Source organism: Vanellus vanellus, assembly GCF_965231255.1.
Source record: "Vanellus vanellus genome assembly, chromosome: 1".
Classification (NCBI taxonomy): Eukaryota; Metazoa; Chordata; class Aves; order Charadriiformes; family Charadriidae; genus Vanellus; species Vanellus vanellus.
Window position 1 is genome coordinate 154,367,405 of NC_138905.1, and position 17,116 is coordinate 154,384,520.

General features: G+C 42.6%; 1 protein-coding gene across 1 annotated transcript in view; it reads left to right on the forward strand.

Annotated features, from left to right (window-relative positions):
* Positions 1-17,116, forward strand: part of GAS6 (growth arrest specific 6) — a gene marked incomplete at its 5' end in the record, with an annotated part of 42,976 nt that overhangs the window by 14,298 nt on the left and 11,562 nt on the right. Inside the window, 8 exons of the mRNA XM_082493781.1 lie at positions 1,176-1,200; positions 1,998-2,060; positions 6,446-6,568; positions 8,779-8,898; positions 10,906-11,031; positions 12,149-12,270; positions 12,980-13,098; positions 13,496-13,685. Of these exons, the coding sequence (XP_082349907.1) occupies positions 1,176-1,200; positions 1,998-2,060; positions 6,446-6,568; positions 8,779-8,898; positions 10,906-11,031; positions 12,149-12,270; positions 12,980-13,098; positions 13,496-13,685 (888 nt within the window). The remainder of the gene's footprint in view (positions 1-1,175; positions 1,201-1,997; positions 2,061-6,445; positions 6,569-8,778; positions 8,899-10,905; positions 11,032-12,148; positions 12,271-12,979; positions 13,099-13,495; positions 13,686-17,116) is intronic.

A 17,116-nucleotide genomic window follows, 5' to 3' on the forward strand; every position in this document is an offset into this window, starting at 1 on the left:
TGCTTTTTCCAGGCCATGAATTTTTGTATTTTTTTTAAGAATGCGGTTTAATGATCATCTTAGGCCAACCCCTCACCCTTCCATGCAGCACAGCTGTTTCTCTGTGCTGGTGCAAGCAATCATGCGACTGGCGAGGCCCCACTGGGCTGAATTATTTTTCTAACATGCAAGATTAGATCCACATCACATCAGCAAACTTCTGCTCTCTCCCTATGGCTACACTTTGTTGACACAAGCTAGGGAACAGTAACGTTTGGCCGTATACCCCGAGAGGAGTGGGAATGCCTTTTGCAGCCCAGATTTAGGTCAATGAAAGTCAATTTTCCCCTCACTTACAAACTTTCAGCATTCCCTTCTTTGAGTGGGCAGTCTCCATGATGTGATGGAGTGGGTGGTATGGCAATGGGTGCTGGTAAGTTGTAGGGTGCTCATTGTTGTAAGACCAAAAGGTACCCTTTTATTTTAGTTGTTAATTGTGTTAGGGTGCTGCCTGCGTCCTGCATCAGCAGAGGGCCTCCCATGGGGCACTGGGTAACTAAATGTTTCTATACTTTCCCTCTAAGGTTTTGTCCCTAGATTTCTCGTCCTTCCCCTACTTCATTCCACCATCAGCACCTTTACCTCTTGAGTAGTGGGCAAGTGGCTTCACACTCAGCCGCTGCCACTTACCAGATCAGCTGTCATCAAAAAATACCTTGAGACTGGAGCTAACGTTTCTTTCCTTTTCAAAAGACAAAATGCATGTATGATACTGTGCTGCTTCTGGCTCTGAATAAAAACAAATGAGGATCATAGAGTCATAGAATGGTTAAAGTTGGAAGGGACCTTTAAAGACCATCGAGTTCCAACCCCCCTGCCGTGGGCAGGGACACCTCCCACTAGACCAGGTTGCTCAAAGCCCCATCCAGCCTGGCCTCGAACACCTCCAGGGATGGGGCATCCACAACTTCCCTGGGCAACCTGTTCCAGTGTCTCACCACACTCTCAGTAAAGAATTTCTTCCTAATATCTAATGTAAATCTACCCTCTTTCAGTTTAAAACTGATGTTGGTGTTTGGACCTTGTTAAACAACTGCCGTGCGAGACCACTAAACTAACAGCAGCTCTTAAATAGTATGACAGTAGAAACAAATATTGGTCAATAAATCTTTGCCTTTTTTTTTTCCCTCCTACAGGAATATTTTTACCCGAAATACTTGGGTGAGTTGCAGCTTTTACTTTCACTTTGTGGCAGTGCTGGTATGTGGTGCCTGACACTGGAGTTTGTCACAGCTGAAGTCCTCTAAGGAAAGTGATGGAGATCTGATTGCAGTAAACATACATTTCTAACTCTTAAGCTAGACTGTACGTTCCTTATGTGATTTTGAGGTGTGTTTTTTATTTGTGTATAGATTTGCATACAGAGATCCTTTATGTGTTTTCTGCTTGTTAAAATGCTGATGTTGCATTTATACCTGTAGCTTGCAGCATAAATAAATAATTTGAAGTCTTCTACCTTTTTCCCTTTTTGATTAACTTAGCTCTTAACTACTTCTATTTTTTTAAAAAGTGCCTTTACTGATTGAACCACTGGCTTATTCTATTGACTAGTCATTCATAGTCATGCCATCATATTGTTTTCCATTTGTGTTTAATATGTAGTACTTAAGATCGCAAATGCCAACAGTTTGAGAAAACTCCGTGTGCTTTTTAGATTTTTTAAAAGAGATTTAGTAGGTCAAATTTGAGTAGCTACTAACGTGCTTTTAGAATCATAGTAGCATCTGGTTAAGTGATCATCCTCTTCAGATGGCTTATAACTACTGTACATCAGAGCTAAAAAATGTTAATGAACTCAAGAATTTTAAGGCATCTGGGAGATTATAATATTGCATAGATTTTGCAACCACCCTCCAAATCCTTGCTTAATGTATCAGCAGGATAGGTATCATGTACGTGCTTTGAACAGCTGCCATGCCATCATTATAATAATGACAATTTCATTTTCTGTTCTTCAGCTTGTATTCAGAAATATGGGTCGCCGTATACAAGAAGTCCAGATTTCCTTACATGCGTTCATAGTAAGCGTTTTTGTTTTGTATATTGTAGTTAAATGTTCTCTCATGTTACTTGAAGGAGTGGAACCAGCTCAGCCATCTCCCTTTTTGCTATTTTAGTACTGGGCTCCTATTCTCTAGGCTTGAGACTCCCTATCACTGGTCCTATCTGAGGAGCAAAACAAGACCTTTTCCCTTTTATAACCTGTTGCCACCTCGCTGTCATCTTTTGGTGCTTTGGTATTTTATGATGCAAGGCGTTTCTTTCCTACCAGTTTCCCAAGGTCTGAATAATCTGAGAAGCAGAAGGGAAAAGAAATAGGATTTACCAGAAGGTAAACCCAAGCTTGTGTCAAGCTTCTGCAACCTTTAAAAATTCCAATCAATTTGGAAGTCAAACTGATACCTGTGTAGAAGGGGAAGGGGTATTTGTTCACCACTAACACTAGAGATCAGAATTCAATGAACTCTTCTAGTACATTTCCAGTTTCTTCTTCAGTCTTAGCAGTGCTGAAGTTATAAAGCTGCATGAATATTCTAAATATGTTCTGGGGACAGATCAGTTCAAATGGGGAGAAAGTCACATGTATGTATATTTATTTTCATTTTTACCCCTGTGGTTCAGTCTCTTACTGCGATCAAGTTTGATTAGTCATGTGTTCATATCAGTGCTAGCAAAACACTGAATTTAGTCGAGATTTCATGTTTATGAACTGCGGTACAGCAACCTTTTTTGAAGAGTGAATTCCAAGGTTAATAAGCAGTATCTCAAGAACTGCCCTGATATAATGGAGCAGCATCACTTGCAGATGTTAGAGTCCTCTGAACTGGGAACTCTCAGACCTGTGGTACTGGTGTCGGCTGCGATATGCCAGCTGGTTCATAGTGGGACATGAGGCTGAATGCTTCCTTTTGCTCACGTGTGTGGCACAGCAAAGAGGCAGCAGTTCCTGCTGAAAATAGCGGTATCAACTGGAAGCGCTTGTTCCAAACAGCTAATAGTGTTTTAGAAATGCCAGTCTGAAGGACAGTGATGAAATAAATCTGAAAAAATAAAAGCTGAATAATTGTTTTTAGGGATTTTTGCCCATTGTAGATGCAGTGGTTTGGAAAAAAAATTATAATATTTTCCCCCATTAAAATATTAAAATATTAAAATATTTTTAAATGGCTGAGTTTTGGCTAGCCATTGTCAATTCACAGGAGAAGTAATGGAGAAGGAGTCTGAAACGCGCTTGGAAGAATGACAGGCTTTGTGCTTGGCCAATTCCAGTGTGCCTCTTCATTTTTCACAGATGCTGCCAAAAGGCTGTGTAGCTCTGTGGGGTTGTGCCTGCGAGACACATTTAAATTTTGTTTCTTAACACTCTTTCTCCTCTCAGAACAAGGTAGTGGAAGGCTCTTTTAATCTGGCGTACAAAGACATTGCGCAACCTGAGGGCTGGAGGGTGATTAACTAGATTAGTTTATACTAGAAATAAGGTACAAATTTTAACCGTGGCAGTGATTAGGCAGCTTAGCAGAGTATTTGAGGATTCTCAGTTCCATGAGGTCTTTAGATCAGGGTTACAGGTAGGATTCAGCTCCGCATTCAGAGAGGTCGGTACAGGCGTTTCCAGCACAGGTGCCTACGTGAGCAGTATTCCCATGACAGCCAGCGGGGAGTTAATCTGCACTCAGTGGTTCTAGCGGGATTCCACTGACCAAGATGCGTCTGCTCTGGGGAGAACTGAATCACCCTGTGGACTCCATTTATTGTACTGACTAGATCTCCACAGACCGCGATGAGAATTTAAGACAATTGCTTTGCAGATAGATGCTTGCCTTACACGTAGATAGGTACCTGCACTTTGGTCTGCAGATCTGGATCTTTTTCTAAAAGAGATACTATAGGTCAGCTAGGAATTAGGGAGTTGGTTCTGTAAGAGTCTGGAAAACTATACAGGATTTTTTTGGAGAAAAAGTTGTATGTAGGCTTAAAAAACACAATGGGATTTTTGTTAGGTCATGTGTGTCTGCTTTTTAATAGTGAGTGTTGTAATCTTCACAGCCTGGCATTTTCCCAATGTATTTTTAATTTGCACCATTTTGTGAATATCAAAAAATAAATTCACACTACAGATTAATGAACTGGAAGCAGCAGCCAGTGTACTTAGGTAAAGTCTTTTGTCCATACCGACTTCAAAAATGGAACTGGTAGTTCTATTTTCTGTCTGTGTTTATGAGCCATATATGTGCTATCAGACATAGCTCAAAGCACACAAAAAGGTCATGGTCTTCCTTACTTTTAATAACTTTACTAAAATCTGTCATGTAAATGAATGGAATCAAAAGTTCCATTTTGTCTTGCGATGGTTTAAATCAGGAGCACTTTCCATGAAGTTGGCAGAATTACACAGCTGTGAAGCCACCAGGAGAGTGTAGAGCTGTCTTATATTTTCAAACTCTCATGATAAGAGGAGCAAACTATCAGCACAGTGTTGATGCAATAGAAATGTCCATGGTTGTTCCTGCCATTTGTTGTGTGTGGCGATAGGGTGGTATTCTGCCGGGCAGTGTTATTTCCATCTGGCTCTGCAAGGCACGTCAGAATCCCGTTTGAGAGAAAGAATCAGAAGCTTGAGGATACACCAGATAAATCATGCATTGTCCTGCTGGCTTGTTTTGCTTATCAAGTGACTTGGAAAACATTGCCATGTCTGGCAGGCTTAGTTTGTGCTGCTTCAAAATACCGGACTTGGCTTACTGTACCTAAACCATTCTGTTTACTGTATACAAATCCTGGTCTGCCTAGGAAAAGAAACACGCTGATCAGAGCTGCTCTGTCGTGGCTCATCTCTGCCTTAACCTGGCCTCTCCTTCCCCGACTCCTCCACCGCCAGCGGTGTGTCGACTGGGCAGTGATTTATCGGGAGGTATTATGGCAGGTGGACATTCAGACAGCCCGTGTAGCTGTGTTTTCTGTGGCCTGGCTTCTGCCGTGGCTGTGGCTTTGCCCCAGCTCGGCACAGCTGGAGTGTGGTGAGGGAGAAAGATAATTAGGCCTTGTTTGGAGTGAGTGGATGGTTATTTCTGTGAGGCTCTTAGGGCTGTGTATCCGTGCTTTTCCTGTAGAGTTTTCCCAGGCACTAGCTTCTGAGAATCGAGGTGAAATACTGAAAATCACCATTTCTTTGGCCATGTCACACTCCGTTCCTTACCTGCCCTCTGGCTCTCTCCTCCCTTGTCCACGATGGAACACCTTGCCGAGGCTCAGGATAAATGCTTATCTTCTCAATGGCATAGCCCTAGCTAGAGGCTGAAGCTGCCCTGCTTACGGAGGAGGAAAGAGAGACACTGCCTGGAACCAATATGTTTTGGCTGTATTTTGATAGAGGTGAAGGAAATCACAACTTGAAATGCAAATTCTTTAAGTTGTGGAGATTTGTGATCCTTTGTGATCTTTTATAGAGCCCCTTTCTCCACGTCATCTATTTTGTCCTGCTTCGTTCAGCCCACTATATTTAATGACAGCCATTGCCAATCATCCGCTGATTTCTGGCATCTTTTAGTGCTCTTCAGAGCAACAGTGGAATCTTTATTATGAACATATGCATAGTAGACAGGCATGTTTGTCATAGTTTTTGAACTTTCACTAGACAGTCCTTATGTCCAAAGCTCAATTAAATACCCTACAGAGGAAGGAGTGATGAAAACTTTTATATTGTACAATGCGATAAATGCAAAGAAATATGAAATTAGTACTCCATGGTACTCTGGATAAACTGGAACACTGTGTGCATCTAACTTAGTCTTCAGGTAATTCAGTTGGCCCCATAGGAACGTTGTGCTGTCTGTAAACTGGATTAGTGGTTTGCTATTGTTATGCTGTTAACACATCGGTATTTCTTTTTTATTCTTATTCTACGTAATAGAAGAGCCTAAGTTGGACAGCTCTGACCAAAATTTCAGATATAGGCCTTTGCTAGCAACAAATCTATCAGCCCTGGTAAGATCCTCAATTGAACTACCAGAAGTAATTGAAGAGAGTACCCATTCTTACTCGAGTACTTTAGTTGCTGCCTGCTTTCTATTTTCTCCAAAACTGGGGAGAGTTGGATTAGCTTTCTTAAAAATGAGCTACTTGGAGTTGTTATGTGCCCTTCATACATGGGGGTAGTAGCTCACTCCCTTTTGCAATGAAATGAATTCCACTGCATGTGCTCTGCAAAATTCCGGGCACAGCTTGTTTGGCATGTGAGCACTAAGAATTAGCTTCCAGTTTTTCCAGGTGTGAGTATTTATGATTGTGATTCCCCATTACTGTTTAAGCTTCTTGACTTTTAATGAGAGTGAAACACCTGGTTGTCAGTGACTTCAGTGTATTGTTCTGTTTTGTTTTGGGTTTTTTTATTCCTTCTATAAATCAGATTTGCCAAACCAGTGCTCTCCTGATCCTTGTCACAAAGAGGGGACCGTCAAATGTGAAGATCTCAAGGGGGACTTCTATTGTGAATGCAAGCTTGGCTGGCAGGGAAAAACATGTGAAAAAGGTAATTGGGGTTTGTTATCTTTTGTACCTGTAACAAAGATGTACTGGGTTTTGCTGTATCCTCAAATGGTCACTGGTACTGTGCTGCACAAGTCAAAAATCACAGAATTGAACCTGGATTACACACCACTTGTGTTTTTACCCTTCTGTGAATCAGGTAACTCTTTCACATCAACGTTTTTTATATGACTTTAACGGATCTCAGCTTGGTCTTAGCAAGGCAATCTAAGAAGTCCCACCTTCTGTCCCCCCCCTTTGAAAGGGGCAGCAGAAATAGAGGTGTAGTGGCTTTTCAAGCAGACCTGCCTCAAACTGCTGCTATGAACCCTGATGTGACAGACCACAGGCCACAGAGCCAGAGAAGCTGGCCCATCTTCCTTTCTGGCACCCCTGCAATGGGAACAGTGACTTTCAGCAGGCGAGTTGGGGGCTGACTCTGATGATGCACCAGCTGATGAAATTAGTCTAATAAAGGCTCCTCGCTAGTAGGACCTTATTCCACGTCCACTTACATCCCACTGTGTATTTTCACCAACTCCAAAGATAATATTCAGGTAAAATTATCTGTGCAAGAAGTTCTAGCCCCCGAGAGGGCTTTCTGTATTCCTTTAGGAAACAGTGAAGTTATCTTCCCTCCTCATGTTTTCCGGTTTCTTTTTTCACTTCTGCCTGCAAGGCTTCCTGTCAGGGCCACCGCTTTTCTGCCTGCCAATATTAAGTAATTGCCAGAAACCACATTCAGCCAGTCCAGAATTGTGGCAAGCAAGACAGCAGGAGATCCACAGTCTCTGCTTCTGATGTAAATATTGTGGGGAGATGGTAGGATCACACACAAGCGGCTTATTTAAGCATTTAAGACAGTTGTCTGATCAGTATGCAATCAGCTTTGAGAGCTCAGCAACTGATCAGTGGGAAGCATATCCCCTCTATTTCTTATAAAATGCCATGAAATATGCTGTTCTACCCATCAGCTAGCTCTAGAGTCCCATACACAAGCAGGACATAATGAGCAGGTAGGGCACATCGAGGGTGAAATCCAGGCTCTACTGAATTTAATAGGCTTTTGCTGCTAACTTCAGTGGACCACCATTTTAGCTCACAGTGCTCAATAGCTGTGAACTTTTTGTGTTCTCATGACTTCTGTAGTGGTAAGGATGTATTGTTCTTTTATTTAAAGCTTTCATCCTGAACCTACTGGTCATAGTATAATTTTAAAAGTTGGTTGTGATATAAAATACATTAGTTATAATTAGTTTGCTTCTGCAAACAAACTTCACCTCCACGGTGGCTAAAGATACTCTTCTGCATTCTCAGAGCTGTGAAGGAGATACTCAGTTACAGTAGAATCATAGAATTGTCTGGGTTGGAAGGGACCTTTAAGATCATCGAGTCCAACCATCAACCTAACACTGCTAAAACCACCACTAAACCATGTCCCTCAGCACCACACCTACCCGTCTTTCAAATACCTCCAGGGACGGTGATTCAACCACTTCCCTGGGCAGCCTGTTCCAATGCTTAACAACCCTTTCTGTGAAGAAATTTTTTCTAATATCCATCCTAAACCCACCCTGGTGTAACCTGAGGCCATTTCCTCTTGTCCTATCGCTTGTAACTAGTGAGAAGAGACTGACCCCCACCTCTCTACAACCTCCTTTCAGGTGGTTGTAGAGAGCGATAAGGTCTCCCCTCAGCCTCCTTTTCTCCAGGCTGAACAGCCCCAGTTCCCTCAGCCACTCCTCATAAGACTTGTTCTCCAGACCCCTCACCAGCTTTGTTGCCCTTCTCTGGATGCACTCCAGAATCTCAATGTCTTTCTTGTAGTGAGGGGCCCAAAACCGAACACAGTATTTGAGGTGGGGCCTCACCAGTGCTGAGTACAGGGGGATGATCACTTCCCTAGTCCTGCTGGCCACACTATTCCTGGTACAAGCCAGGATGCCGTTGGCCTTCTTGGCCACCTGGGCACACTGCTGGCTCAGAATTCCTTCTCTGTTGTTTTGTTGTTTGGATTTTTTTTTTGTTTAATGAACTTGAGCTAATGTACTTGAAGTGTTTGAATAAAATATTTGTACTTTTTGTAATCATTGTGTTGCAGCTGTAATAGAGTTTCTTGTTTGGTCTTTCTCCTTCCCAACTCCTATCCCACTCTCGCCCTCCAGATTATTTACAGAGGTGAAAAGCTGACTGTAACACTTTCTTTTGACGCAGATATTGATGAATGCAGAGTGCAGAACGGTGGCTGTAACCAGCTCTGCCTCAACAAGCTAGGCAGCTACCGTTGCTCATGCTACAGTGGTTTCGCTCTTAAAGACAGCAAAACATGTGAAGGTAAGCTTTGCTGGGCCTCCTGGTTTGCTTCGGTGGATGCTTAGTGACTTGTGACTGTATTTCGGAGAGCTGGGTGGCACTGGGCAGCCCTGGTCTACTCCCTTATCCCAGCAGAGCCTTGCTGCTGGCTCCTGTCAGCTGTGCTCTGCTGGGGTTGTACTGGGTGCTCCATGCCTGGGCTTGTCGCCATGCTACTCTCCAATACCATCACACAGGCGTGATTCACAGAGGATTTGTGGCTTGGATTGTGCTGAATTGGTTTAGCTGATAGGTCCTGATACCCTGACACTGAGAGGAGGAAGGGCTGGCCAGATGCATTGTTATGATTCTTTCCAGGCTCACGGTGCCGTAGCATATGAGCCGTTTGTTTTTCTTTTGTGTGTTTCTTGTTTGAATTTATTTTTCTAAATTTGGATATGTGCAGCAGCTAATGAATTCAGATAGATACAGATGGATAAGTTCGCTGCAACTGAATATTAATAGCTGTAGAAAGGCCCTAGTGAAGGTTGGCAACTGTTTTACATAACAGCTGAGAACAGAAAGTGAGGATCTGAAGTATCTGATTGAAAGTGCGGAATGAATTTACATAACCAAAACTTAAGCAACTGAGATTTTAAAAGTGTTAAGAAACTGCGTGCTGAGACACAGACTCAGTAATGATCACAGGTGGCTGTTAAAGTTATGTGTATCATCTCATGAAAAACCAGGCAAGTATGTGTGTATACCTCTTACAGATGGATGTGACAACATAGTTTTAAACAGTTTGCATACCTGATCTGAACAACATAATAATGCTGCCAGCAAAAAAGAAAAAGACCAGGATTTTATTTCTGTGTCACTTCCACTGTTTAAAGCGATGACTATATAGATTACATGGTATCCCTTTATAATGGGAGCAGCTGCTTAGAAGAGCCAACTTCCCCTTTGAATGATGCTTTTCCTCTGGTGCCAGTTGGCATGGACAGGTGGACGGTGAGTGGGCTCACAATTAGATTTGTTTTCGTATGTATGTCTATTTGTGTAATACCCTAGTGCTGTCTACTAGAGCACTCTGAATGTAGGACATAAGCATAGGCTAGTTCACTCATACGTGGGAAAATCACAAAGTGTAACATGTAGTTGTAGTTTTAACATGTACCAGAAAGCAAAATAAATTATTAAACTCTCAGTATAGTGAAAATGTTTTGTCATTGTTGGATTTTGTTGGATTTTGCTGGGTATTAGTTAACATGTTAGAAAAACACTTGCTTGTTTTTATGGACCTCCAGTTCCAGTCCATTGCCTGCCTTCGTGGTGAAACCCCACAACATCTCTCAGACATCACTTGTTCTTTGTGACAAATTGGGCTGATTCAATTCCCCTTTACCACTACAGATCAGCAGATTCAGATCTTAGTTTTGTGAATGCATGAAAAAGGGTAGTTTGCTTGTCTGAGGAAGGAGAATGGAAATCTGTGATGCTCCACAGGCTGCATGTCCCTTCTGTGTTTTGGTAAAAATCATACTGCTTTTTAACCCAGTTTCAGCCCCCAGAATGGGGTGGGATTTTTTGGTTTTGTGGGACCTATTTTGTTTTACAGTTCTTCTCCTGGCTCACTTTGCATTGTTTTTTCCAATACTGGTTAATGGCTTAAAGAAAGAAACAACTTTTTTTGAAAGCCTGAAGTCACTTCTTATAGCTAACCCTAAAGGTAGATTCTAAAAGATACTGTTTTTTCAGGTACCAAAATTAATAGAGGGATGGAACAGGCTGCCCAGGGAGGTTGTGGAGTCTCCTTCTCTGGAGACATTCAAAACTCGCCTGGACGCCTTCCTGTGCAACCTCATCTAGGTGTTCCTGCTCCGACAGGGGGATTGGACTAGATAATCTTTTGAGGTCCCTTCCAATCCCTAGCATACTGTGATACTGTGATACTGTGATTGTTTGACCCTGAGCCCACTCCAGTGTGCCAAGACTGAAGCGATTATACTCATCTGAAGTAGTGTTGTTTAATTGCTTGTTTTGCAGACATAGATGAATGCGCAGCATCAACAGATATCTGTGGAGAAGCTCATTGTAAAAATTTAATAAGCTCATACGAATGTGTTTGTGATGCAGGCTACAAGTACGACGACTTGAGAAAGACTTGTCAGGGTAAGCTCATAAAATAACATCATGTTAGCATTTATTATATGATTTAAAGCTATAAAACCCCAGAAGCTTAATTTCAGGCTTCAGTAAAGGCTTTTTTTTTTTTTTTTTAAATCTTGCTTACACACTGGACTTCTGTTCCCTTTCCCTAGTTTTGAGTGAGTTTGCGGTTTGTGGTCATCTTTGATGACTTGAATCAAGCTGCACGAGCCCGAGTACTGAGATTTCTTGAATTTATTACAAGTACAAGATCTGGTAGAAGCTCAGGAGCATCAGTGTGTGTTGCTGTCTCTTGTAGGACAAGAAAAGTTACAGAGCAGTAGCTGTTGTGCTTTCAAAACCTGTTTTGTGGTATTACTCTGAACTAGGAGCTTAATATGCATTGGAACCATGCACAGGTCTGCTGGCTACACTGCCTACAAACTTTCTCAACGGAGTAAGTTTTGAAAGTATTCCAAAACTAGCATTGTTCCCTGCCTTTTGTCTAAGTTAACGTAATGACTTGAATCACACGCCAGCCAGCCAGCCCTGCCGGGCTCTAACTGTTTATCTCTGCCTGAAGAGATCCCTGTGGGCCATCACAATTTGTTTTCCTCCATTTGACTGCGAAGCGGATGAAAACAAGCTGAAGAAAAAAAAACCCAACAAAATAATGAATGAGAAACTCAGCTTTTCCTTGTCTGCTGAGGATCCAGCTGCTGGGTAGCAGTGAAACAAGCAGTCCCTGAGTTGAAGCTGAGTTGAAGGCGCAGGAGCCGGTCAACACAGGCGCAGCCGACGGGGCCTGAAGGGAGGAAGTCTTGCCTAGAAGTTAAAGCCCAGGGGTCTGAACCAGCAGACAAGGTGTTGAGCTCTGCCTCCAGCCTTCCCACTGACTTGCTGTGTATCTTTGGGCAGCTGGAATCTGCCTGTGAAAACAGATTTGTGCAGATGCTAATTCTAACTCTTCCCTCCTGTAGAGGTGTGGCATGGGATAAGTACTGGCTGCGGAGCGCTTGGGCATGCTCGAATGAAAGGTGCTACAAAAGAGCACTGATACCGTTTGTGTCCCCCCAGGTGATTTGTGTTTAAGCAAACTCAGTCGCTGTTTTCTCCCCTCTTCTTTTCTGGTTTTGTGTAGATATAAATGAATGTGAAGAAAAGCTCTGTGAACAGACCTGTGTCAACTCGCCAGGGAGTTACACCTGTCATTGCGATGGCAGAGGGGGAGTGAAACTTTCCCGGGACATGAATACGTGTGAGGTATGTTAGTCTTTGTTGCCTTAACTGCTAAACAGACCTTTATTTTACATTGCAACTAAGAATAACTGATGAAGCTCTGGACCAAAGCCATTTGAGCTGAGTGACCAGCAGGAGGGAATCATATGGGCAAGGCGGTGTGAGCTGGGAACAGTAGCTCTCCTGAAAAGAAGGGTCTCGTTAGCCTTTTTGGGAGGAAGTTCATTCAGAGTCTCTGTTCTCATGCTCCTCCTGCCCCCATTCCAAAAAGAGCATGCCAGCGATAGCCCTGCCAGCCCTCTGTTTGGCTGTGAGTTACCTCTGGCTGCACAAGCTTTTCCGAGTTAGACCCAGTAAGACAGTGTGAAGGTCTCATTTGAGGTGGACGGGCTTCAGTGTCAACCGCTGTCTCTGCAGAAACCAACCAACAGCAAGTTCTTGGCACATCTTTTGTTGCAGGCACGATGTTGCTGTAGAAAACCTTATGCTGTAAATCATGAACATGATTTCATTTTGCAACAGGAAAACACTCCTTGGAGGCAGATAGGAGGGAGGAGGGAAGGAAAGAGGAAATGTTCTCAGTATCAAAACAACTGTATTTTGACAGTATAAACATTAAAGTGCCGAGGCCTTCTGTATGTGTAGCAACTACATGAGAAGAGGATGCACACTCTCTGATTCTCTTTCTGCTGTATGAGGAGAATAAGCACTCAAAAATGTGTTTTGATTATAGAACATAATACCATGTGTGCCTTTTGCTGTTGGAAAAAGTATTAAATCCTTGTACCTGGGGAGGATGTTCAGCGGCACTCCTGTTATCAGGCTGCGCTTCAAAAGGAAACAACTGACGAGGTGAGGACAATTTAGAATTACAGTTGAATGCGTTGTCCAGCTTTAATGCATGCAATGGAGTTAAGCCATTACAATAACAATTATTCCTATGATCATCCTTATTTGTTTGGATTATGGAGTCCTGTAAGGCGAAACATTACCCAAACCAGTAATAGAGAAAGGCAGCCTTCACCACAGAGCTCCTAAGATAATTACTGAAGTCCAATAATGTATTCTTTATTTTTGACGCTATTTTAAAATCTGTCTTCACAGCTTAAGTCTTTCAGGAGTGCATGAAAAGCTAGTGTGTTTTAATGGAGCTTTATAACTGCTAGAATTGATGCTATCTGTATGGAAAGTACTCTGTGGTTTTTGAACTCTGCATAACTAATTTATTTCTTGGCACCTGTGCGGTCAGACTTGTGGCTGAGTTCGACTTTAGAACCTTTGATCCTGAAGGTATCCTTTTCTTTGCTGGAGGCCATCAAGACAGCACATGGGTAGTCTTGGCTTTGCGCAAGGGACGGCTAGAGCTGCAGCTGAAATACAACGGAATAGGCCGCGTGACCAGCAGTGGACCGCTTATCAACCATGGCATGTGGCAAATGGTGAGTCCACACCGCTGCTGAGATCTTACCCTGTCTTGTCTTGCTCCTGATGGGCTCTGTCAAGTGCAGCTAGACTTTGTGTATTCTTTGTAGGTTTGAGGAGGTGCTTTTCCAACCTATCCATTCAATGCACGCCAGTACATTATACATCCTAAGGTGAGAGTAGGATATTTTTCCGAAGAAATTGCATTATACTTTATATCCATTCTAAACTAGGCTGGGTCACTGATTTGTACAACATTAGCCTGACCCGAGCAGACATGGTGCCTCTGGGATGCAGCAGTGCTAAGATGACTTCATGTTTGTTCGAGAAGGTGCCTTCTGGGTGAGGCTTAGGAGGGAGTAAGAGGGAAGGAATTCAGTAGCTGTTCTCTCAAGGAAGTTTCCAAGGGTGGTTTATTTGCTGTATGTTGTGTGTGGTTGTTTTTGTTTATTCATCTGTTTGTTTAGTCACAGGGCTCAGATTATCTGAGCCCTTGACAAATCTCTAATGCTACAGTATCCTCTTTTAAACTCCTCAGGCTTGTTTATACACAAAATAGTCCATTTTGCTTGTAAAGATATTGGGGTCTATTAGAAGCTAAGTGGATCTCTGCTTACTAATAACATAATCACAGCAATCTCACAAGGTCATCCTGGAGCTTGTAAGAATTCATGTTCTTGACACTCTCAGAACATCTCCTGGTGGTTCAGGAAGCATCATGGGTGTTACTACTTGTGAAGGATCAGGAAAAGCATCCTGTATTATGATCTACACTAGATTAGCAATTTATTTAAGCATCTTCTCACTTGTGCCTTTCCCCCCTTTCATTTTGTCTTACTTAGTTAGATCTTTTGACTTTTAAGTTGATGTGTTTCTTGGGGAGTGGGTGGGAAGTTCTGAGCTAACTCGTATATATACCAGTAACTCTGAATAATTTTCTGGTTTAAATTTTTTTAGTAGAAAAAATTTCAGAATTATCCATTAAAGAAAAAGCAAGGTGGGAAAAAGTTTTCTTTATAATGAATAAATAAAGAAGTCCTTGACTGCATTGAATGTCAACTATTAACATTTGGTAATGTTTCCAGCAGATGAGGTGATGTTTAATTCAGTTTCTTTACTGTCACTGAAACAATTTTAGTTTCCAAATGGAGACCTGTAGAGGTTCAGAAAAGCTGTAGATAAACTGTATGACATGCTGTATCTTTAAAGGTAGGAATAGCCTCAAGCCAGTTCTTACTAAATTTGTTGTAAGATTTGTTCTGCTAATCTGAAATATGTCCAGAACACGTGTCTTATGAGGATCAGCTGAGGGAACTGGGGTTGTTTAGCCTGGAGAAAAGGAGGCTGAGGGGAGACCTTATCACTCTTTACAACTACCTGAAAGGAGGTTGTAGCGAGGTGGGGGTCAGTCTCTTCTCACTAGTAACAAGTGATAGGACAAGAGGAAATGGCCTCAGGTTACACCAGGGGAGGTTTAAATTTCTTCATCAAAAGTGTTGTCAAGCATTGGAACAGGCTGCCCAGGGAACTGGTTGATTCGCCATCCCTGGAGGTATTTAAAAGACGTGTAGACGTGGTGCTGAGGGACATGGTTCAGTGGTGGTTTTGGCAGTGTTAGGTTAACAGCTGGACTCGATTTTAAAGGTTTTTTCCAACCTAAATGATTCTATGATTCTAATTGTAATTGCCTGCACAGGGAGGATGGTGATGGAAGACATGAAAAGCAGAGTTGATGCCACTGGGGTGACTTGGGAGTCGCAAAAAGCAGTCATTACCAAGTTAAACCATTTAGCACAGAAGAATAACGTACTTGTTAAGTGCCAGACCTCATTATGAAGTAATTACAAACTTTCCTATCTTAGTTTTGGGAGAGATAGCTGAAATTTATTTTCTTTCTTCAAGTAATACAAAGATGCTCAAACGCGTAGGAGTTAGGGGGTAAACAAAGGCTGTGTTTGCATTTTGCAGGGAGAGAAGGCGGTATGATAAAAGTAAGTATCATTTTTAGGCAAGAATTATTGGTCTCCTGCCAGCCAGCAGTGTCAGGGCTCTTATCCCCAGGTACCACCATAACCAACAAATTGTCTGGTTGGGTTGCTGCAGCAACGCACTCTTTGTGCATTTTTTTTAGAGCTTTTATAAATCCCTTGGAAACTCTTCCCCAAGGCTTTTTGAGACAATGCAGGCAGAGCTGTGGGTGCCGTGACAGCAGCACATGCCCAGTGTGGTGCAGGTGGACAGGAGCCACCCCAAAGTGGGGACAGAGGTGTCCCTGCTGCCAGCAGTGCTGTCCCGAGCCTGGGCTGAGCAGGGCCTGGCAGCTGCCAGAGACGTAGTATGGCATGAGCAGAGGAGAGAGCATCACACTGTGCTGGCGCAGGAGTGCCTGCTTGGAGCAGGTCGATGGCCATAGCTCTGGTGACTGTCTCCCAAAGTGAAACTGTTAATGCTGTGCCTGATACCGGCCAAAGGCAGAAGGATTTACCCACAGGTGAATGCCACCAGGAGGAAGGAGTCTCTTGACTTCATGGTTGACTCACCTCTGAGACTTGGGATGCTGCTTGCGTTGCTGGGGCACTGGTGATTTCTCCTTTCTCTGCTCTGCCTTCTTATCCCTTGATTCCACCCTGCAGGTACTTTGTTCTCTTCTGCTTAACATCCAGGATCGTCCCTGTCTCTAAATGCCATTAAATCTGTGTGATAGAGCCATAAAACTATAAATCTACTCCCCCATTTAATCCCCGACCTCATTTCTCCTTTTTCCTCTGTCTGGAATTTTTTTTAATTTGGGAAATCCTATTGAGGAGGGGTTATTCCTTTTTACCTGTCTCTTTTTTATAAAACACATAGCCACACATTTCATTTCAAGTGCAGACTTGTGTGTGTACTTTTCAGCCTCATCTTCTGTGAAACACAACCCCAACAACCTTCAGAGGTCACAGTCCAGACTCAAATGCAGTTTGGGAGCTTGAGTCCGGCCTTCAGTGCGCACAGGATCAAGCTCTTAGTTTTGGTTAGACCTACAACAGTGGAGTTTGGAACTTGGGAGAACTTCAGAGACGTAAGAAAGTAGTAATTTTACTACTTAACTTTCAGCAGATGAAAAAACAATGGCTATTTAAAAGCAAAACATGAGAAAGAGCACCAGCAGTGTATGACTTTTGGTCTCTTAAGCAAAAGCTGCATACTTTTATGGACATATGAAGGCATTTTCAAAACTTCAGGCCAGTATTTCAGCCTAGGTATTTTCTCTGATCTCTCCTAATCTATTTTTAAATGGTCATTCCCAGCGTTGAAAACACAAACAAGCAAGCCTCAAGAAAAACTTCTAAAGTAGTTGTTTGTGTGTAATTCAGCTTGATGAAGTGGCACGTGTGATAGTAGAGAACACACTCGCCTTCTGTTTGTTTTGCATTTCCAAAATAAAGTCATAATTTTGTCTTATTTT